This window comes from Gobio gobio (genome assembly GCF_949357685.1).
Source record: "Gobio gobio genome assembly, chromosome: 8".
NCBI lineage: Eukaryota > Metazoa > Chordata > Actinopteri > Cypriniformes > Gobionidae > Gobio > Gobio gobio.
Genome location: NC_137114.1, coordinates 42,289,966 through 42,313,959, shown reverse-complemented (window position 1 = coordinate 42,313,959; position 23,994 = coordinate 42,289,966). Strand labels below are relative to the sequence as shown.

General features: G+C 38.0%; 2 protein-coding genes across 2 annotated transcripts in view; both read right to left on the bottom strand.

The window, feature by feature from the left end:
• The window catches only part of lim2.3 (lens intrinsic membrane protein 2.3), a gene marked incomplete at both ends in the record, with an annotated part of 305,404 nt that overhangs the window by 58,869 nt on the left and 222,541 nt on the right, over positions 1-23,994 (bottom strand). The window lies entirely within an intron of this gene.
• The window catches only part of LOC307129850 (roundabout homolog 2), a 112,371-nt gene that overhangs the window by 40,522 nt on the left and 47,855 nt on the right, over positions 1-23,994 (bottom strand). Inside the window, exons 7-9 of the mRNA XM_079822629.1 lie at positions 9,057-9,181; positions 5,892-6,063; positions 1,823-2,028 (exon numbers count right to left, since the gene is read on the bottom strand). Of these exons, the coding sequence (XP_079678755.1) occupies positions 1,823-2,028; positions 5,892-6,063; positions 9,057-9,181 (503 nt within the window). The remainder of the gene's footprint in view (positions 1-1,822; positions 2,029-5,891; positions 6,064-9,056; positions 9,182-23,994) is intronic.

Below are 23,994 nucleotides of genomic sequence, written 5' to 3'. Positions count from 1 at the left end.
TAAGTTACCAACGAGCCCCAGGTACGTCTTCCCTTAGGTCATTTTTTCGAGAAGCAACATCACCTCAGGATGACAAAATCTCCGCTGCAGAGCTTTGTAAAGTCTATCATAATCATGCAGTCAAGCATCACCAGTCATACTGTATAAAATAAATACATAAATAACCAAATAATCCGGCACAGTGCCAGAAAACATAACATTTCTGGACTTCTGTAAAAAACAGAAATACATAAATAAACAAATATGAATGTGAAAAATAAATGAATAAATACATATTTCAGATAGCAAAGAGCTGCCTGAGCTGCTGCAGAGGGCGAACTTCTTTGTTATGAACTGAAATGTGTATTTATTTATTTTTATGTATTTATGTATTTCTATTATTTCCAGAAGTGGCACTGTGCACTTTGCAAGACAGGGTCCTCTCCGTGGTCAGTTTTTGAAACAGACATCACAATGTCTTGAATAAATACAAATACTGTGAACAAACACTATTTTGCCTCTTCTGTTACACATAGGTCTACATCAAGAAGATATATCGTGGATCAAATTGTCTGGCAATGAATAGAGGAGGCTATTGCAGAATCACTGTATCACGATACCATTGATATGATGGACAAAATTGTATTGTAGTTGCGAGTCCTATGCAATTATTCTTGCTTCACTAAATGCCGCAAAGTGTGCTCCTTTTTGGTGTTATGGAAATGGCCACCATGTTAATGACAGGCAAAGCAACTGGTTTATTAGGCTGCTGTCACTTTAAGATCTGCTGCTGCTGCTGCTGAACATGACGCGGATCTGACACGCTGTCATGCGCATCTCACTCATTAAAGACTGCTCTTATGAGAATACTCGACAAAAACGGACATTTGGCAATACTTGTGCGTGTCTTTCTGTGTGTGTGTGCGTCACATAGACAGGACATTCACAGACAGCGCGTTCTCTTTTGTCTTGTCACGCTTGAATGGATTAAAAGCATTTGCATGAATAAGAGCGAGATCATATAAAATAACGCTAGCCAAAGGATGACAGAAAAAAAAGGTTGCTACGTTAATTGCGTTAAAAATGTTTAACGCGTTAAACTGAAAACATTTATCGCATGCGTTAATGCGCTAATTTTGACAGCACTAGATATGTAATTGATATAATATTATATAATATAATTATTACTACCTCTTCTGAATGGCACACAACCATGATTCTTATATGTTATGTTATGATGTATGATAGGCTGCTTTAACATTCAAAAAAGCTCCACAAAGTTATACTTGCAAATATTGAATATTTCAGTCCTATATCTTTATTTGATAGGCTAATATATCTATTATGTCGAACACTATATCATGACATGACAGATTTGGCTGGTTGTTCAGATGTATTGAACCCAGAGCTTTAAGTCTTCAGCTATTTTTCCACGGAACCTACTTGATGAATGAACGCCAGAATCAATTAAAACAAATCTTACTCTTTACTCCGATCTTGGAAGGAAACTGCAGATTAGTGTCACTTCCACTTTATCAGCGTAATTTTGTGAGCGTAATTACATTTGAGCTAAATGTACGCAGGGCCTCTCTGAGCGATCAAATCTGCTGGTTATTGATTTATGAACATTACGCGGCTAAATGTGTTTTGCATGCGTTGATGGAAACCCTGCCTCGAGTATAAAAAACGCTCAAGTGGACACCATTATTTCAGGTGTGCTTGTGGACGTCTCACTCACTTTGAAATGTTTTCTCAGAGACTCTCTGTCCAGGGAGCTTTTGCTTTTCACAGCCCTAATCAAAGCAAACAATTCACATCTTTGTCTGAAGCATCTGTCAAATACCTTCACACCGCTGATGTGTAAAGTGCCGTTTTCCATTAGGCTTATGTGAATGTCATCGCTCAGAACGCTTTGCCCGTCCTTCTCCCACCTGACGCTGGGGATTGGGCTGCCCATCACATGGCACTGGAGTAAGGCGCTGGAGCCTAAAGCGAGCGTCTGGTTGGCTGGACCCTGTCGGATAATTGGAGGGACGAGATCTGATGGGCCTGGAGGATAAACAGCAGAGTGTGTTTGTGAGGAGTGTGTTTGCATCTGTTCAGTTGTCTAATAGTGCCTCTGGCATCCAAAGATCAGCCTTACTTACTTGTACGGCTACGGAAGCGCAACTGGCAGTCAGAGTTAATCACACTTTGAGAACACAATGGGAAAAAAGATGGGGATATTCTGGAATTGGGGTGATGGGTCAGGATGGTTGACTATACTGTGAAAAAAATATTTTCTTACTTTGTACATTTTCCAGTAAAAAATCGAAACATTCTTACATCAAGATACATTTACTTGAGAGGCAAAATTACTTAACATATTAAGGACCAGATTTACTAAACAGGGCAAACTAGCGCGAGACCGCAAATCCCATAAAAGCGCAGATGGGAGTGGAAAGTTCTGCAGGTGATCTACTGACGACATGCAAATTAAAGAAGATGGACGCAGCCGGATCATTTCCAGAATGACCAAGGTAATCTACCAAGAACAGAGCAAACAAGCAGAGCCGATGATCATCATGTGTGTGTGATCTACTAACAGCACAGCCACAATTGGGTTATAGTGTTGATTTTGTCACCAATTTTTAATTTAGTCTTAGTCTTGTGCCAAATGTCCTTGTTAGTTTCAGTCATATTTAGTCATTCACATATCTTTTTTTGTTAGTCAAGTTTTAGTCGACTAAAGGTCTCGTCATTTTAGTCTAGTTTTAGTCAAAGGAAAACTCAATATATTGTGTGTCAAAATAAGTTACATAAAATACACATAGGCCTAACCTGCATAATTTATGTGCCACAACACCATAGCTAACTGGCTGATTTACAGCATAGATGCCTAAAATCAGTATTAGCTTATGAGATGATGGGCACAAATTTCGATCTTCATTCAGTATGAATTCATATGTATATATCCTACTGTACATAAGGAAAAATAAGTTTGCCTTTTAGCACTATATTAAACTTTTCCTGGGGTTAAATTAAATGTGCTTGCATTCATTGCTATTCACTATTATTAACATTTAAAAATTTCACAAATAAGTTATGATCTGCAATACTTTTTTGAGCAACTAGACTACATGTATATTTATTAAAGAGCCATACAGGCCCCTAGTGGGTAATGGCATTACAAATGAAAATTTTATTTTTCCAGCCACAAAATGACTCTAATGCCTCTTTGCATTGGAATTTTCTATTTTAACCTTAATTACTACACTAATTGTAATATAAATAATACAAAAATTAGAAGATAATTTTTTTAAGTGGTCATAATGGACCATACTTATTGCACAAATAGTATTTAGTACCAAAAGATCTCCTCAAAATATTCAATAAATATTATTGAACTAAAATATAGGCTATTTATTTTAAAAATAGTTAAGGTGTATGGTCACATTTGACCACCAATGAGTATAAGTGTGACCAATTAGTAAGGAATACCTGAGGGCTAAATACAATAAAAAAATTAACATTAATGTAAACAATTTAGCATCTCCACCATTCTCCATAATATAATGATACTCTGTTTACCAAAAATTGCTGCAAACACAGTGAAGCTGTTATGTATCCGCTTAAAGGGATAATTCACCCAAAAACGAAAATGTTATGTTTTTCTGCTTACCCCTAAGGCATCCAAGATGTAGGTGTCTTCGTTTCTTCAGTAGAACGCAAATTAAGATTTTTAACTCATATATAATGCTTGTCAATGATGTCAACTAATGAGGTATCTATGTATATATCTATGACCCGGCCAGAATTTTGACCTCACTCACGGGAAGTGATGGCAGTCTGCAGAGCTGAAGCATTCGTCTGATATGAGGTGATATATTTGCATATATACCGCTAGATTTCTCTCAGAAACCGATCGTTTCGTGTCTAAAGACATCAATGTGTCGTCACGAGCCGCGGGGTTTAATTTGAAGTTGTCTGTCCATGTTTTTTTTACTCTAATAGAATTAGACTCCATTGACAAGCATTATATGACTGACAAACAGCAACGGTTGGAGTTAAAAATCTTAATTTGTGTTCTACTGAAAGACGAAGACATCTACATCTTGGATGCCTTAGGGGTAAACAGAAAAACATCAAAAAAAATTTTTTGGGTGATTTATCCCTTTTAGCCATTCAAATGTATTGACCATTGACACAGCGCTAGAAGTATTGAGCGCTCCGGGAACCACGTGAGCGCGCGCGCCGCCACGAGATGACAGGCTGGCAGCAATAGGAGTCTGAGACCTGTACTTGAGCAACAGCGCGAACTCTTTCGGAATATTTTGAACAGCTGAATATTCTATCTAATGATGAAAAAGTAGAGACGATTGTAGACGAAAATGAAGAGAGATTTTATCTTAGTTTTTATTTTATGCAAAACATTTTAGTCCCGTCTTTTTTCATCAACAATAATGCATGTTAATTTAGTCTTAGTCAGCGTTTTTGGACATTGGTGCAGTCTCGTCATCGTCTCGTCTTCGTCATGGAAAAAAAGGTTGTTGACGAACATATTTAGTTTCGTCTCGTCTGACGAAATTAACACTATTGGGTTAAGACATGCTTTGGACGTTAAATAATGGTGCAAATACAAGTAAATAGACTAGCGCCAAACATTAGTAAACCATGTGATTCATTTAAAGGCACAATATGTAATTTTCGCCGCTAGAGGTCGCTTATTCAAGACAAAGGTGTAGCTTGATTTCGCAGAATCATGGGAATCGACAGGACTTGGGCAGAAATCATATTCATGGATAAGCTAATGTATTAAATATTTATTAACGTTACTGTAGTATGAAGCAGGGTGGGACTGAAAGCCGTTGGAGCGGAACGAGGCCGCTGGAGCGATTGATAATGAGAGACGAGCGCGACACACGGCTCGAGAGTAGTAGAGCTTTTATTATGACACAGACGACGCTTCTGCTTCAGGTCATGTGTCTGTGGGGTAACGCAGCGCTGTTTTATCCTATTAGATACATTTGAGTGAGTTGAAAGTTATGTTATAATACTACTCTGTGCGTTTGCTCAGCGGCTACTATGAGATCGGTAAGCTAGATCGATATTAGGCATGGTAAATCAGGAAAACCAGTTTTAAACAACAACACTAACTGTGTTGAGCTGTATAACAATGATTCGTTTTCTGTCGATGAATGTATCCAAACAGTTGCTCACCTGTTTAATAAAACATATAATGTATTAAAGCGTCTTTGGTGTTTCGGAAATCGAGATTAATGCGGGTATGATGTCATTGATAGGCGACATGTTTCCTGGTTAAAATGGCTTATTTCTCTGGATTTAAACATTCTTGGAAGCATTTGGGATAATGTAAGTACACACGTCAACAAAATATATAACATTGTTCTAGTGGTTTTTGGATATTTTAATCCAAAAATCTTCCATATTTCACATTGTGTCTTTACTAAATACTGATCATAGTTTTTTAACACCAAAAGAGGGTTTGCGCTGGTGCAAGCTGTTAGTAATTCTGGCCCTAAGTCTTGTTTTCTGAAAAATGTTAAGTGAGTTTATGCTTAAAACAAGAAAAAAAAAATCTGTCAGTGGGGTCAAAAAAATATTTTTTGCGGTGTAGTTAATTTCTGAAGTCAACTTGTTTATTAAAAAATTATATTTTTAGGGGGGTGAATTAGGAGATACTGCCAAGTTTTTAAAAAGAAGTGTGTTCAAGTACACTTCACTTTTAGTGATCCCTCAGCAAACAACATTAATTAAAACAGGCTTCATGATTTAAGGAATCCATATCAAAAGGAAGAGCTGTACACGGTGTGTGTTCACGCTCAGGCAGTTTAATACTAGGGGTTTTCTTCACAATTATCTCCAGAGACGCCATTTGCTGGGTGGGATGAACTGTAATCCCAGATACTCACCAGTTTCTACTTTCAGCAGAGCCTTGGCAAGGACACTTCCTGCCACGCTGATGGCCTGGCAGATATAGTGGCCCGAGTCCTCAGAGTGAACATCAGAGATGGACAGCTCTCCGCTCATGGACACAGAATAACGGCCCGACTGGGAAGGAGGTTGGCCGGGGAAAAGCAGCATCTACAACAGAGGACAGACTCTTGAGTTCACACCACGCTGTGGGCAAAATACCCAGTGTTCAGAAGCATTGAAAGTCTGTTTATACCAGTTACAAATGGCCATGGAAGACAGGACTGTCTTTGTTCTTTTGAAGTGAAAGAGTTTGATGAACTATGTTAACATACTCTAATGTTCACAATACAATGCTCATTAATTCCTAAAGGTACAGTAGCAAAAACAATTCGAATTTTCGAATACAGAGGTAATGCTTTACAATAACAGGGATGCACAACATATCGCTACCATAACAGTTATTGGTCAATATAGGAGTTTTGTTTTTTATTTATCAGTTTTGGTCGATATTGTAGATTTTATTGTTTATGCCCTGTGTGTGTAATAAGAGTGTATGCACGTTACTAACGCACCTATAAAGAGCACCTATCATGGAATTTTTAAATTTACCTTTCATGTAGTGTGTAACATAGATCTAAGTGAACAAAAACATCCTGCAAAGTTTTGAAATATGACAGTACACCGTATATATAGTTATTTTCTTTCAAAAGTAAGAGTCGACTCTGAGTCATTTTTAAGAATCGTTAGAAGACCGAAGCTTTTTCTCTGACTAGATGATGTCAACTTGTCAAGTTATTTGAATACGATACGCCCACTTATTGCGCTCCAAGACGCCAGTGAAAACTAGAAAACATCATGGCGACCAGACGCTGTGTTCTGAAGTGCGACTCAAAAGCAAACTTTTTTCATCTGCCCAAGAATGAGCATTTGAAGACTAAGTGGCTTGAAGATAAACCATACATCGTCGCGATTGAGTGTTTATTAGTCTTCAAATGTCTCTATTTGCATGTTTCGCGATCTCAGGAAACTTTTATTATGGACTTCTATTATGGCACATGGTATCTTCTCCGTCTGTCTGTACCATATATGGACTACATGTGCACAGAGCGCCCTCCGGCTGCCAGTATGAATTGAAAACAACACATAAGAGACTCAATCGCTCATGATTAGGCTATATCTGCGCATTTTGAGGAAGTATTGAATAAAAAATACTCCTCTGTTTAGAAATTTGACACAGACATATGAGAATCTATCAATATGTCTCCTCATCTGCACACTTTTGAACTAAAAGCCCTGAGGGATGTTGATTTGTCGCGAGTCTTCGTGAGGAGAATAGAGGAGTTTTTTTATAAATGAGATCAGCTGAGGCTCATATTACAATCAAACGGTACCGATGCGGTTTTCATATTCATAACTCCTGACACATATTAACAAATTACTGTCACTATAAGACTTTGATGGGCGTTCCGTTTCCGAAAATATCTGCACAGACTATACCAATCACAACTGACTGGGTCATCGGACCAATCACCGCAGATTAGCGTCACGTAAAGGCGGGGGTTTGAAAAGTGAATCACTAAAGGAATCATTTGAGAATCGCTGTCAAAACAGGTAAAAATAAATGCATATTATAAGAAAACTAAAGTCTTTTTTGTCATTGCATGCATGCAAAACTGTTGTTGGGGACTTCTAAAACAATATTTGGAACATTTTAAATGCCATAATAGGTGCTCTTTAAATAACACAAATACTGCACTATTGACTTTAGACCAGGTTTTTGTTGGTCAATGGCGCAGTCGTTTTCAGTTGCCCCAAAATAGCAACGCGCCCACAATCTCCATCAAAAACTGCACATCAACTGATTTGAGCGCTTGGTCATGTGTCTTACTGGCAGTTTAATGCGCTGACCGAAGCTGCTTGCTCCTTTGTGGGACTCCAGTTAGGTTAACTCGGGGTATATACATGATGGGGAATCCATCCACTTCTCTTAAAAGGCTTAAACTGGGCAAGTAATGGACCAAGGTGAAAAGGCCACGGCGTAATCTGGAACACAGCTGCAAATGGTTTACAAACGTGAACACGGGGGATATGCTATAAAATCCATTGCACAGGCAACACCCCAAATGACTCCAAAATGATGTGAGCCATCAAGGCTGAGTGGTCTTTAGCTCTCTGCTGCTCTGACGGAGGTCTATTTTTAGAGCGGAAACACGCTTCTGACTGCCATTACACTGAACGCTGCGCTTTTGCTGGCCTATGGGAGCTGCTCTGACACCTGATGTTCCTCTGTGTCAAAATTTCTCCTCCTACTCCTTCACAAGTCTCTTATTTTTCCTCTTAGGAGGCCCAACTCTCACCGGTGGTTTGGCATAATGGTTCAGAAAACATGCTGCTTTGTCAATCCGGCTCCAGCAATCCAAGGCTCTGAATCATCTCTTCAATGCAATCAGCAATACATGACTAATCAGCATCAACAAGGGTAAATATAATCATTGAGAGGCTCTAGGCTTGTTTTCAAGCTCTGGCTAAGTTAATGAGTCACTGATAAACATGCTCTGAGATGCAAATGCAACATCTTTATATGAAGAGATCTGCCTTTGATCTCCAATCAGGCTCTTTAAACCCACGCATCACATACAGAGAAGTATTGGATTATTGAGCGACAACGCTGAGCCATCTCATAAACTGCGTCAAAAATCATGCACTAAAGATTGTGTACTTGACCTATAGAGTATGTGCTTGACTATACACTGCTTGAATTTTAAAGGGTAATATAGTTCATACACTACCGTTTGAACATTTTGAGTTTTTTTTATCTTACGCTCACCTAGGCAGCATTTATTTAATCAAAAACACAGTAAAAACAGTAATATTGTAAATGCTATTAAAAATATGAAAGTAACTGTTTAATGTAATTTAAAAAGTCATTTATTTAAAGCCGAATTAACATAATGTGGTGCTTTGGTGCTCAAAAAAATCCTCACATTTTGGTGTTGCCACTAGCTTTAGCATGTTAGCGAAGTTCAATGCTAGTGCTGTATCACAAAATGGGATGTATTACAAAATGAAACAGACCCATACAGTTTCACTGCCTGTTTGAGCACAACATATGGTTTGGTTGGTTAGATACTGTAGGTAGGAAGCATCCTTTGCACACCCACCTGACTGCCTTCTTTCTGCCAGAAAACTGCTGGAAGGGGGTTTCCCTGGGTGCCACACTGAAACGTGACGGTCCGTCCTTGAACAGCGACTTGATCCAGGGGACGTACATCAATCTGCGGAGGCACTGAAAACATAGAGGACCAAATAGGGGCTGGTTAGAGAATTTGCAAATGCTTTATGTTTGTCCTTTCTGATATCTTCGTTAACACAGATATTGGAGGAAGGACAAAAAATAATGGCAAAAGGTATTGGCAAAATAACACAAGCTGGACATCTACATAAAGCACTACAGGTGCACACATGGACCACCCACGGAGAACAGTTGTGGCCAGAATTATTAGCACCGCTGGTAAATATCATCAAAGATGGCTGTAAAAATAAATCTACATTGTTTATGCTTTTGATCTTTCATTCCCCAAAAAAAAAATATCACAAAATTCTATCCTTTCATTGAAGTAAAATAATTGAACGTGGGGGGTTAAATCACATAATGAAATAAATGCTTTTCTCCAAAACACGTTGGCCATCCTAAGATAACGCTGAGTCTTCTTCTAAAATGCCTGATGAGTTTGGAAAACACCTGACAAAAGATCAGAGACCATTCCTTCAAACAGAATATCTCCAGATCTACCAGATTCCCAGCTCTTCTCCTATGCTCAGCCACTCATTTTCTACAGGGTTCAGGTCAGGGGACTGGGACGGCCATGGCAGAAGCTTCATTTTGTGCTCAGTGACACATTTTTGTGTTGATTTTGATGTTTGTGTTGGATCATTGTCCTGATGGAAGATCCAACCATGGCCCATTATAAGATTTCTAGCAGAAGCCGTCAGGTTTTGATTTTTTATCTGTTGGTATTCGCTAGAATCCATGATACCGTGTATCTGAACAAGATGTCTAGGGCATCCAGCAAAAAAATAAAATAAAATAGGCCCACAACATGAATGATCCTGCAGTATATTTAATCGTGGGCACGGGGTACTTTTTATCCCTGTGTGCACCAAACCCATCAGATATGTTTTCTGTCAAAAATATCTTTTTTTTTGTTTGTTTCATCTGACCACAGAACCAGCTCCCGTTTGAAGTCCCAGTCGTGTCTGACAACTGAATATGCTGGAGTTTGTTTTTGGATGAGCGAAGAGGATTTTTTGAATGAAAGATCAAAAGGATAAACAATGCAGATTTATTTTTACAGCCATCTTTGATCATATTTACAAGGGGTGCCAATAATTCTGACCACAACTGTATATAATAATAATTTGAAGCGTATTGTATGTTTTATACATGTATGTTTGAAATTCCAGAATTTAAATAGCACAGTGAATGGTTATATGGTTGTCAATGAATGGGATGTGAACTATAATTTTTGCTTTAATTAGAATGTCACAATAAACAGGCAAGAATAAACATGGTGTCCTCCATGATTCATGTTCTTTCAGAAAACAAAGCACTTGAATGCGACAAGAATAAATCGACTAAATTAAAGAGATATTAAAGGGATAGTTCACTCAAAAATGAAAATTAGCCCATGGTTTACTACCCCTCAAGCCATCATAGGTGTATATGACATTCTTCTTTCAGAAGGATACAATCAGAGTTATATTAAAACATTTTCTGGCTCTTCCAAGCTTTACAGTATAATGGGATCCCAAAATATGAAGCTCAAAAAAGCACATCCATCCATTATAAAAGTACTCCACACGGCTCCAGGGGGTTAATAAGGCCTTCTGAAGTGTTTTTGTAAAAAAATATTCATATTTATAAAGTACAATGTCTAGCTTCCGTATTGAACTCACGAAGAAAGAGTAACTGGCGCGCCTATGACGTCAGACTTGGCATACACGTTTTGAACCGCAAGAGGTGTTACACTTTCTTCGTAAGTTGAATACGGAAAGTGGTCCGCTGGAAGCTAGATATTTAACTTTAAGTTTTAAATATGGATATTTTTCTTACAAAAACCTGATTAGCTTCAGAAGGCCTTTATTAATTCCCTGGAGCCGTGTGTGGAGTACTCTTATAATGGATGGATGCCGTTTTTTTGGGCTTCAAATTTTGGGCTGCCATTAAAGTTTGGAAGAGCCAGGACATTTTTTAATATAACTCTGATTGTATTCCTCTGAAAGAAGAATGTCATATACACCTAGGATGGCTTGAGGGGGAGTAAATCATGGGATAGTTCATTTTTGGGCGAACTATCCCTTTAATGATATTTTTTTTAAGCAACAATTACAAACATACACTACCATTCAAATGTTTGGGTGTTTTGAAATTGTATGAAATATTGTAAAAGTTGTTACTGTCAATTTCTATCAATTTAATGCATTCCTGCTGAATAAAAGTAAAAAAAAACAACAAAAAAACACTACTTACTAAACCCCAAACATTTGAATGGCGCTGTATATCAGAAATATTAAAATTAAAATGAGACAATTGCTAATATCTGGTAAAGGTACAAAGCTATAATATTAACATGGATAGCAAAGCCCAGATAATTTGAAAGAATATCATAAGAAATATTATGAAATGGAAATTATTTAAAACTTTGGCATCTCAGCAAATGCCAAGTACGAGCAGTTTGTGGCATTGCTGAGAAACATTCTAGAAGAGGTAAGGCATTTTTCTCAGAAACATCTGTGAAGTAGAAGACACACGCACACGTCTCAGGGGGAGTCATTTGCAAACACTGTTTTAGCACCTGATTCAATAAAGGAACTATGCCAATGGTAACAACAGGTAACAACACCCTAAAATCAGTTTCCAATCCTAAAGGATACAGCAGATTACCGAGATTTGGCTCGATTTACTGGCATGGCAGTTTGCGGCTGTTTTGTAAGAAACACTAGCCTGACGTCGTCATACTCAGATTCTAGTCAGATTATGAGTCTGATGCTGCTCCATTGGGCTGTGATTATGAGGCGTGTTTCAACCGAACCAGAAAAGAAAATGCCTCTGCACTCAATTGGATAGACCTACAACCAATCAGAGCAACGGAGTAAGTGACGTATGTTGAGTAATGCATAGTTGTCAACAGAACTCAACAGCACGCATGCTGGAAGAAGTAAAAGAAGAAGATGAGTGTAAACGATCTTTGCTGGTGTTGTAAAAAGAATTTAAGGATACACGGAGTACTTACACAAGTACTTAACAAGTTCTCCATTTAGTAAACAAATTCAACCCAAGCGCTCTTTGGTGGCGTGGATGATTACGTTACTGTTGATCATCTGTCCATCATTGTATAAAGCCCGACCTGAGAATTTGATTGGTCCGAACAGCTCTGATTCGAGCATAGTTGCTTCATAACGGATCAAGTCCAGACCGAACTTCCCGACCTCAAATGTTGTGGGCGGGGCTAAGTTCGGCTGGCATCCAGGCTAAAGAAACACCTCTTAATTCGTTTTTTGTTTTTTATCTCATAGCTTTCTAGCAGAAACAACTGAGAGGTTGAAGAGACATCATTTGTGATTTGTCTTTTCTATAGGTGACAGTCATGACTCCTACTTGGTTTGATTGAAGTTAATCCTCACCAAATACCATCCCGAATATCCCACTCTATGAAAAAAAATGAAGTGCTTTTTCCATCACTTATCAGTTAAGTGCTGTCTTCTGTGGCTCATCAGCTCTGTGATTTGCACATTAGTGTGAGAACTGTTGGATTAAAACATGTAGGCCCGGTTTCACAGACAGGGCTTAGACTAAACCAGGATTAGGCCTTAGTTCAATTAGGACATTTAAGTAACTTTTATAAACGTGCCCAAGAAAAAAACATTACTGGTGTGCATCTTGAGACAAAACAATGCCACTGACATATTTTAAGATTTGTCAGTGCAAGATTCTTTCAGTTAAAACAGCTCAAACATGCATTTTAGTCTAGGACTAGCTTAAGCATTGTCTGTGAAACCGGGGGATAGAGTCTCCACTCAGTCCAGATTAAAGCGAGTAATTAGTTGTGACTGCAAAGCAGATTCCGATGCTGGAGTCCGTGGCTCCTGCTGGGACAGCGGCGGATGCACGGTATCTGTTTTTAACTGCGATGTTTGAGGTGGCTACTGCTTGGTTTACGCTCTGTAAGCCAAACAGAACCAGCGGCGTTATCCAGCAGCCATTTCCCGCCCACTTTTTAGTACGACGCTGGGCTCAGAGCTGTGTGTCTTTGTTTAGATAACCAGACCGCTACCCTGCTGTTCAGAAACTTCACAGTAGGTTTGTACACCAGACTCAAGCGAGAGAAGGCGTATGAGAGCGTGAAAGGCAGACAGGGAGAAAGCGCGAGATCTGACTCATCCGTGTTGTTTCTCCATTTTCACTTTTTTTCTTCTTATGGGGCTACAAGCTCCTACACAAATAACAGCTCATGACGAGAAGCCGACAAAGATCACTAAAACCGGAGGAGAATAATAGTGTGTGGAAAAGTGGCTCTGGGCTAAAGGAGCTACTGAACACTTCTGCAGGTGACAACTCCCATGCGACAGCAAATCTCGTATGTATTTATGTCAGCTTTGGGGACTGAAATAATGAGTTAAAGAAATGCTGAATGAAATTCTGGAGCCTTAAAGGGACAGAAGATATATTTAAAAAAATGTCCATACAATGAAAGTCAATTGGGTCCAATGGGAATGCCGTTTTGCACACACTTCTTTTTGACTTCTTGTTTTGTGCTCCACAGAAGTAAGAAATTCATTCAAGTTTGGAATCATAAATAATGGCAGAATTTTCATTTTTGTGTGAAACTTTAAAGGGTTAGTTCACCCAAAAATGTTAATTCTGTCGTCAATTAATCACTCTCATTATTCCAAACCATAGACCGTGAAAAAATATGGACGACGCAACTTCATTCTCTTCCGCTGAAGAGAAGTGAAGCCTCCGGAGGTCTGAATATGGCGCTGACATCTTGCGCAGATTTGGGACTGGAGTCTGCGCAGTAGAGAGCAGGAAGTAGAGCCGCGATATCAAAAACCTGCCCACTCTCTCACAGATGCAGAACAATTCATTATATTGGTGTGAAATAAACAGCTATGGAAATGTAGAAATTAAAGCTGAAGCTCCAATCTCCTCCCGAAAATCCCCAAAAAAGTCAGTTGGTGCCTCAGTGACGACTTCACTCAGAGAAGCCGTCAATCTCAGCTGTCAATCATGACGTCACACCCCCCGTTTTTATAGCATCAAATAACAAACTAAAAATAAACTTATTTAAAAAAAACGAACACTTGAAATTAAATCAGTGTGATAAAAACTGGCTAAAATGACTGAATCCAACTTTGGGAAAAAATGATATGAAGTGTAATTTGATTGTTTAGTTTGTCTCGCATCCATTAAAATACACGGAGGGGCAGGGTTATGAGCTATACTGGGACCAACCACCTGGGGGCGATTGAGGCGCGGAGGCATCAGTTTCTGAGAGGAGTGCTACAGGCTTGTTCCAAACCATAGACTGTAAAAAAATATGGACGCAGTGACGTCACCCATAGAATTCTTCTGAAGAGCAGTTTTGAAGCGTAAAGTAGGGTCGAGCTGGCCATTGCCATCTTGGCAGCGCATCATCGCGCATCACTCCCGGATAACAGAGAATGGACAAAGAGGCGGGACGTGGGCGGAGCTGAGGTGACGTGATGACTAACAGACAGCAGACAAACGGCAATCCACCTGTCACTCAAAGTGGCCACGCCCTTAATTATGCAGAACTTTAAGGCTTTATATAATGTAAACGAATGAAATTCACCCCCCTCACAGTGTCATCAAGGGCAAAATTAGCCGTATAGACCAAAATCACAATTTGTGCCAGGCTGCAAACATGTTTTTTTTCCTGCTGTAAAGTTGGGCATTTTAACATGGGGCTCAATGATATTCTGCTCCCTTCTGGAGCCTGTCCCTAGCGGCCAGTCGAGGAATTGCAGTTTAAGTCACTTCCGTATTGGCTTCAAGAGAAACTGTGGGAGGTTGCCGCTTGTTCCAAACCCATAAGACCTTTATTCATCTTCGGAACACAAATATTATTTATTCGTTATTTTTAATGAAATCTGGGAGATTTCTGTACATCCTTTAAAAGTCTATTCACCCAAAAAAGATCATAAAAGAAATCCCGTAATGTCTTTAGAATAATGGTCCGTCATTAATAAATTACTATGCAGGAAGTAGTGCAGGACTAATAAGTAGTACTACATTAACACTTCAGCTACTACTATTAACTAATATAGAAACAAGCTTAACTAATCAGTACGTAATATGGAATTTAAGACTAAGATAGTTCCTTATTAGATAATCAATAATTACTGAATGAGATTGGCATTAAGAACTAATAGGTAACTATAACAAATTATAAAGAATTACTAATTAATTACTAACCACAACATTAACGTGTCTGTCTGAGATGTGAGCAGTTGTATTTTTTTACTCTCAACGTGGTCATAAAATGTATCAGTAATTACTCAAGTGTTACCAAGACACTATGCAGGAACTACTAGTGATCTGGACCATTATTTTAAAGTGAAAAACATATTTTTAGTCCAGATCACTAGTAGTTCCTGCATAGTGTCTTGGTAACACTTGAGTAATTACACTCCCAAAAAAAAAGGTTCTATATGGCACCAAAAGTGGTTCTTCGTCGTAATCATACACTCTAAAAAAAAAAAAGGTTCTATATTGCACCAAAAATGGTTCTTGGCTCGTAATCATAGGGGAACCTTTTTTAGTGCTATATAGCACCAATTTTGGTGCTTCAGTGGTTCTTCAGCGGTTCTTCAGAGGTTCTTCAGCGGTTCTTCAGCGGTTCTTTGACTAAGGTGCTATATAGCACCTTTGAAGAACCGCTGAAGAACCACTGAAGCACCAAAATTGGTGCTATATAGCACTAAAAAAGGTTCCCCTATGATTACGAGCCTTTTTTTTTAGAGTGTAGAGGAACCACTTTTGGTGCTATATAGCACCATATCTTAACATGTTCTCTATATGGTAGCGGTGCTATATAGCACCTTAGTCAAAGAACCGGTGAAGAACCTCTGAAGAACCACTGAAGCACCAAAATTGGTGCTATATAGCACTTAAAAAGGTTCCCCTATGATTACGAGCCAAGAATCATTTTTGGTGCCATATACCTTGTTAGTGTAAGTGTAGTGATACATTTTATGACTATATTCAGAGTAAAAATGATGACTGATTACATCTCAGATGCAAAATAATGTTCTTTATAATTTGTCAGTTAGCTAATAGTTATTAATGAGTAATCATTGATTACCTAATAAAGAACTATCTCCTAAATGTGATATTACTTACTGATTAGTTAAGCTTGTTTCTTAGTTAATAGTCGTAGCTGAAGTGTTAATGCAGGACTACTCATTAGTCCTGCTTTACTTCCTGCATAGTTACTTATTAATGACAGACCATTATAAAGTGTAACCAGAAATCCATATGAATTGAGCAGGTAATCCAAGTCTTCTGAAGAGACACGTTCACTTTATATGATGAACTGGTTTCATTTAGAATTTTATTTACATATGAACATTGATCAGCGAACGTACTTATTTGGTGAACGGAATCTCAAGCAATCTGAAGATCGACGAAAGTCTGGGTTTGGAATGACATGTGGGTGAGTAACTGATGACAGAATTTTCATTTTTGGGTAAATTATCCCTTTAAAAGCCACAGAATTACAAGGGATTTTACATTTGAGATGATCCAGTGAACGAGGATGCGTTTGATTTACCACTCATCCAGGGGGCATTTTGTTTTTGGGCTTGGTAAAAGCTCTCGTGCACATGGCCGCTCATCGTGTACACTCGTCTGATGAGTGTTAAAATGGCAGATGTGTGTGGTCAGTCGTAATCTTCAGCGCGTTAAGTCACTGATGCCGTGGCTTTGCTCCCTGGTATGTTGGGAAAATGTTAGGCTAGAAGGCAACAAACATCTGCTGAGAGGATCAGAGAAGACAGCGTTCCCCTGACAGTCACAGTCCCTGTCAATCTCTTATGAGCCCAGGTGTTCCCATAACATCACACAGGATGCGAACGCTGACAGACTGAATACATAATTATCCTACTTAACTAAGTTACTGAAAAGAAAATGTTACTGTGTATTAACACATGGGACTGATGATCAGGGTCCAACCTTAACACTCGCCAATAGAGTAAAAATGGCTTTGGAGAGTAAATGAAACGAGTTACTTGCAAGTGGCTGGAAACGTTTGCATAAAACTGCTAAATAGTGCATTTGTAAATCTGTAAGAATTATAGTCACATACAGTACCGGTCAAAAGTTTGGAAACATTACTATTTTTACTATTTTATAAAAAAAATTATGTTTTTGAAAGAAGTCTCTTATTCTCATCATTATTCTAATTTTAAATTGTAATAATATTTCACAATATTAGTGATAACAAATAAATGCAGGCTCATTTATTTGTTATCACTAATATTGTAAAATATTATTACAATTTAAAATAATGGTTTTCTATTTTAATATACTTTAAAATATAATTTTATTTCTGTGATGCAAAGCTGAATTTTCATCAGCCATTTCTCCAGTCTTCAGTGTCACATGATCCTTCAGGGGCCAGTTGCATAAACTTAGCCATTATGTTTAGACTGTGTCTTAAGAACTAATTTGACACGCTAGCAATTAGTCAAGAGGTAATCAGTCTTACTTTTCTGATTCAAATTAGACCAATCTAACTTTTTATGTAATTGACTTTAAAAAGTTAAGAACAGTCTTGAAGAAAAAAATAGACGACTAACTTTTAAGACTAGTCTTAGCAGTTTATGCAACCGGCCCCAGAAATTATTCTAATATGATTTATTATCCATGTTGGAAATAAATGTTGTGCTGCTAAATAATTTTTTTATAACCTGTGACACTTTTTTTCAGGATTCGTTGATGAATAAAAAGTAAAAAAAGAACTGCATAATTCAAAATCTTTTCAAACAATATGCACTACCATTCAAAAGTTTGGGTTCAGTGATTTTTTTCTTTCTTTTTTTGAAAGAAATTAATACATTTACTCAGCAGGGATGTTAAATTGATAAAAAGTAATACACTGTAAAAAAAGAAAAGTTGACATAAATTAAAATTGTAAGGCAACTTGCTGCACAGCGTTTTTGAGTTTACTCAACTTTTACACAAAGTAGTTCACTCAACTCAATTAACTGAGTAAGGTCACATTTAAGATCTTTTGTTCAGCTGATTGAGTTTTTATCTTTTTGTGTTGAAATTATTATTATTATTTTTTATGTCACCACAATGGTGATCAGTGTTTTTTTAGTTGGGCAGTTTGACGACTTTTTAATGTTAGTGTTTCTCTAACATCTGAATAAGAATATAATCATTGTGTAGTGGTTTATTTCACTGATTTTATGACTGAGTTTAATATGAGCAATATACTATTAACTTTGTTTAATTGTGATTCTAGAAAAGATCCAGCACGGTTTTAATCAGAAAAGCTGAATAAGGTTTAAAACCAATTGTAGCACTTTGACCTCCTGTAAGATTTACTCCCACACACATAGAATCAGCCTATGAATCTCAACAATGGTGACATGCTTCATGCCGCAATGCATGCTGGGAACCATGGATGAGTTTTGCATGATGCACCCAGAATGCATTGTTAACTTGTTGCAACTTGTATGCTTGTTAACTTGCAATTACAAATCTAATTTACAATTAATACTAGGTTCTTCTGAACTTCTTTTCACTGGTTAAGCCAACTTTTTTGCATTTAATTGTCCAGTTAACTCAAACATAATCATTAGCCTACATTTTTGTGAGTTGGATTTTTAACAGTGTAGTAAAAATGTATATCGTTAGAAAAAATTATATTTTAAAACTTTTTATTCATCAAAGAATCCTGAAAAAAAGTATCACTTCCAAAAAAATATTAAGCAGCACAACTGCTTTCAACATTGATAATAATGAGTATCAAATCATCATATTAGAATGATTTCTGAAGGATCAAGTGACACTGAAGACTGGAGTAATGATGCTGAAAATTCAGCTTTGCATCACAGAAACAAATTATAATTTAAAGTATATTAAAACAGGTAACCATTCTTTTAAATTGTAATATTTCACAATATTACAGTTTTTTCTGTATTTTAGATCAAATCAATGCAGCCCTGATGAGCATAAGAGATTTCTTTCAAAAACATTAAAAACAGTAATGTTTCCAAACTTTTGGCCGCTCCTGTATGTTGAATATTTGTCAAGTTAATCCACAAGAAGAAAATGTAAGAAGTGAAATCCTGATATTTGTGACAGGTGCAGTTCTACTGAGAGATAAATACTGGCTCATGTCATAAATGATGCTTTGAGTGACAAAAAAAACGGCTATAGGCATAATTTGCGGGTTGGACAGGTGGGACATGTCCTCACCATATTTTACCAAGGTCAATATTGTTCCCACCACGTTTTAAAACATCTCGTGGCACGGATGTATCCAAAGAAACTTCTGAGGTTGATTAGCAATTTGTTAGTTTGTGTTAAATAAGAGGCGATCTGGCGCTGAGATGTTGAAAACATGCTGAGTGCTCGTTGCCACTGTTATCAGTGGCGTAACAGTGTTCTCTTGGCTTCAATCTATCGCTGTTGCAGAGACTCTCAATCAGTTTCGGTGAAATCACAAAGCAAAATGCACACAAACATGCCCCTGCTCTTGATATACAATCATTGATGAACATCTTTGGTTTTAATGAGAAAAAAATAAACTACATGGGGGCGGATTAGAACCCAGAGCCTCAAAAATTCAACCACCAGACCATTAGGACAAAACAAAATCTTTTGCCGATCTACGCATTTATTCACTAATGTAAATACTCTCGAGACTAACAATTATAGTATAGATGTAAGGATGAAACGATAACATTAAACATGAGTTCTATGTCAATACATTTTGTGCATTTGTTATTGTACATTAGGGGTGCTTTGATTGATCGTCCACCGATAATCGTCAATAATAGCTTTAGGAAGTTTAATCGGCAGTTCGATCACATAAACCGATCTCATGCTGAGGGGTCGGACGCATAAAGGCTTGGCGTCTCAATCTCTGTCCGGCGAGGGTATAATAATTATTATGCTGAAGGTAAGGTACGATTCATATTTCTTTATTAAATAACTTTTTGGGAGATGTAATTTCACAAACAGCATGAGTGAATCACCGCGCTCTCTCTCTTTCCCTCTCAAAATGCGTAAATGTACATCGCGTCTGCACTATAGGAGATGCATGCTGCACAGCTGACACAGGAATTGTCACTTGCACAATCGAGGCAGTGTCACATCGGCACTAAAGTTTATAATTTGCATTTCTTTTTAAGTCTTGCCAGTGTTTATACCACTCAGCATTCGTGCGCTCTCTGAGAGATTCATGCACACTCAAAGCGCACACACATAAGGCCACCTCACAAACACAAAATTGAGCTTAAATGGTCAAATACACAATGAATATCTCGACAAGTATGCACGTAAACACAGTCAGTTTTGTAATTCACACCGTGAGGAGGCTGCAGTTTTTACTTTAATTTTGTTGACGTGAAACAGCTGTACGTGTTAATCTGTATTTAATTTATTAAGGGAAGACCATCCAGTATTATTTTGCATTTGATTCCTTATTTAATTTCATTAGTTTTTTTTTTTTACCTCAATATACTACGGTTAGACCTACCTGTAAAAAAGTAAAGCACTGTTTATTTGTTTTGTATCTTTTTTCTATTTCATTTATTTGTGCTACTGCTTGTACATTGTTTATTTGTTCTTATTTTATTACTGACTGTTTACTTGTCTTTTTTGTGAATTCAATTCAGAGTTTGAGATCAGGCTTGTGCTATTGTGCTACAATTGCCTCATTGTTAAAACAAAAATGCACTGCACGATCAAACATTTAGGTTAGATAATTATTATATATTTCTTGATTTTTTTTGTCTAAAAATGTCCCCTCCCCCCTCAAATAAAAAAAATCCCCCCACAAGGAAGGGGGATTCCCCACATTTTCAAAAAAGAAATTCAGGCCCTGAATGAATGTCTGATTGAAGCATACATATAAATAATTATACATGATAAAAAGAAGGCTTCAAATAGATCGGTATCAGTGATCGTATGTCTGATAAGCAATCCCCCCTCCCCACACACACACACAATCCTATCCCACTCACTTTTTAAAACAAACCACTGAAAACATCACATTGGGATTTTGTTCATTGTATTGTAGTTTGGGCGGATTAATGTAAGGAATATTGCAAATAGTGTTTGCACAAATATGCAAGAAAAAAAACTGGCAAAACAGTAATTCTGGATCCAGGTTGGCATGTGCTAAATGCATAATTATTTTGTGTAGCTGCTATAAGATTTAAATTTTATTGATATAGACAGTGAGAGAGAGGAAAGGAAATGTAGAGAATAGGGCTGCAAAAACGAGTTGATAAAATCGATAATGAAAATCATCTACAATGATTCTCATTACCGATTAGTCAGGTCTGCCACCAACTTCCACCATTCGTGCCAAATTACAGCACTGAATAACGCATTTCTATGGACAAAATGCATCTAAAAATAGTGGAGTGTAAACAGAGTGAGCTGCTGTGGGACAGGTACATGATCCAAGAGCCTAAAACATGAGAATCCTTTATTTTAAGCATCAAGCTAATGCATTAGCGTTTAACAAACCCTGTCATGTGCTTTGACAGATGCGTGCGTGCTCAGCGCAAAACATTCATTTTACAGGTTATATCCACTGATTTATATAGAGAATAGTGGTTATATCCTCTGGTAATGTTACTAATTCACGTGAGTATTTCCATTTTGCATGAAAGCGCATCAGTCTGACATAAAGCCGTGCGGTGGGCGCAGACAGAACGCAGTCGAGAGAGAGAGAAAAGTTTAAGCACAAAAACATTAATTTAGCGGGAATATCTGCTGTTGGACGCTATATTTAGGTTTAAAAGTCAACATGTAATTCATGTATTTTATGAGAGTAGTAACTGTAAAGGGATAACAGCGTATAATTGAATATGTAAGACGTTTCTACAGGATAAAGAAATGACAGTAACAGGTTACTGTGTCCATAGCGAATGTGTGTGTGTTCCTGCAGAACATTAGCCTAGAAATCTAGACGCACCCCTTGCGGCAGCAAATCTAATTTGACTCCAGGGTAGTCTAGCAACTCTCCGTTGGCTTGCGAGCTGGAAAAACCAAACTCTGGTCAGGCCAATCACATTGTGTATAGAGTCTGTGGGTGGCCTTAACATAATGATGGTAGAGTTGCGTTGGTTCCGCGTGCTACTTGTAAACAAAGAAGCTGGCGAACAGCGGTCTTTCGAATCGGCTTTGGCCGCGACTCTGGAAGACTTGGAGTTAAGCTTTTCTTTGAGAAAAGAACAAAGAATGGCCCTGAAGTCATTCTTAAGAAAGGAAGATGTGTTCGGAGTTTTGCCGACCGGATACGGCGAAAGTTTAATCCATCAACTAGCTCCGCTTCACCTTCTTCGTTGCTCTGGTTGGTTGTAGCGCTATCCTATTGCATGCAGAGGGAATTTGAAAGACAACCTTTTATCCCGCCCCTCGGATTGAGCCCTGCCAATGGTGTGTTCCCAGACCCAACATCTTGATGTGGGTATGGCTTGTCAGGCTAGCAGAACATTCCTCTTATCTGGTAACACTGACAGTGTTGCCAGATTGGGTCGACCAACGACTTCCAGCCCAAAAGCTCACCAAAACCCACCCACTCTAAGAAAAAAATGCCCAAAACTTTAACTGCCAAAATAATGTGATATTATTGTATTGCCATACAAATCAATAGTACCAATAAGTACCATTTTATCTCATTAAAACATAATGTTGATGATAAAAAAATCTATTTCCCAGGAAAACAGATCAAATACGACTATATGTCCAGGTGGAAATTAACTGTCAAAATGGCAATCCCTCAGAAAAACATCATTTTCAATGTCAACGGTGACCAAAGTGCCCAATATAAGAGATCGGAAAAAGCAACGCAATTAATAGGCATTTCACACACGTTAATGCACACTGACACCACTGCCAAAAAGTGTCATTCATTGATACTGTACAATAATCCGCAAAAAAAGAACACTGCGCTTACCTTTGTGTTGCACTTTGCTTTTACAAAACTACAGTACGTCTTTCGTGAAGTACATAGAACACGCACTTAGCACAGTCGAAACTGATTCATTGTTGATTCAAACCTTTCTCAGCAGCTGTCTGGGTTTATGATGATGTCAGGATGTCTTTGAGTCACCGGTGTAAGCCACGTTTTAAGAGTTGGTCACTCTCCCACTCTTTACTGTAGATACAACTTACTGTATATGTATGCCACTTTGGCATAGCGATCACTAGAATATACAGCTACAAGTTATCGCGCTAAAAACTGTCAGTCATGAATGAGCGCGTCTGCCTGCTGATCGCTGATTGGCTGAAAGTGTGTGCTCGTCTGCGACGTCAACACCAGCTGACTCTTCATGGGCCTGTGTGTGCAATGATGACTGATTTTATGGAGTTCATGCACACTTGACTTTTGTTTATTAAGCAATTCGACTATACAATTTAGATGTTTGAAAACCGCCGAACTGACCCCAAACCAATCCAAATTTTGTCCACCCGCCCAAACCCATATTTTACCCGCACAATCAAATTCAAAACCACCCAATAGAGACAGAGTGTATTTAGGCCACACCCACACCGGGGGTTGACCCAAAAAATGAGCGTTTAAGGACACAAAAGTGGATACAGGCCATTGAGACAGAGCGTGACACTGAGAACTACGCCCACTAGAGGGGAACGTAATCACCGACAGGATATATAATATATAAAAGTGACATTTGGTTATTTGACTTAACAGTGACAAAATGTTTACTGCACAGATAGGCATACTGAGTGTCAGGATCCCAAAATGTACCCATTCTTCCTGCTGAAGCTTCATGTTTTATTGCCATTTTCCACTAAGCTGTCCT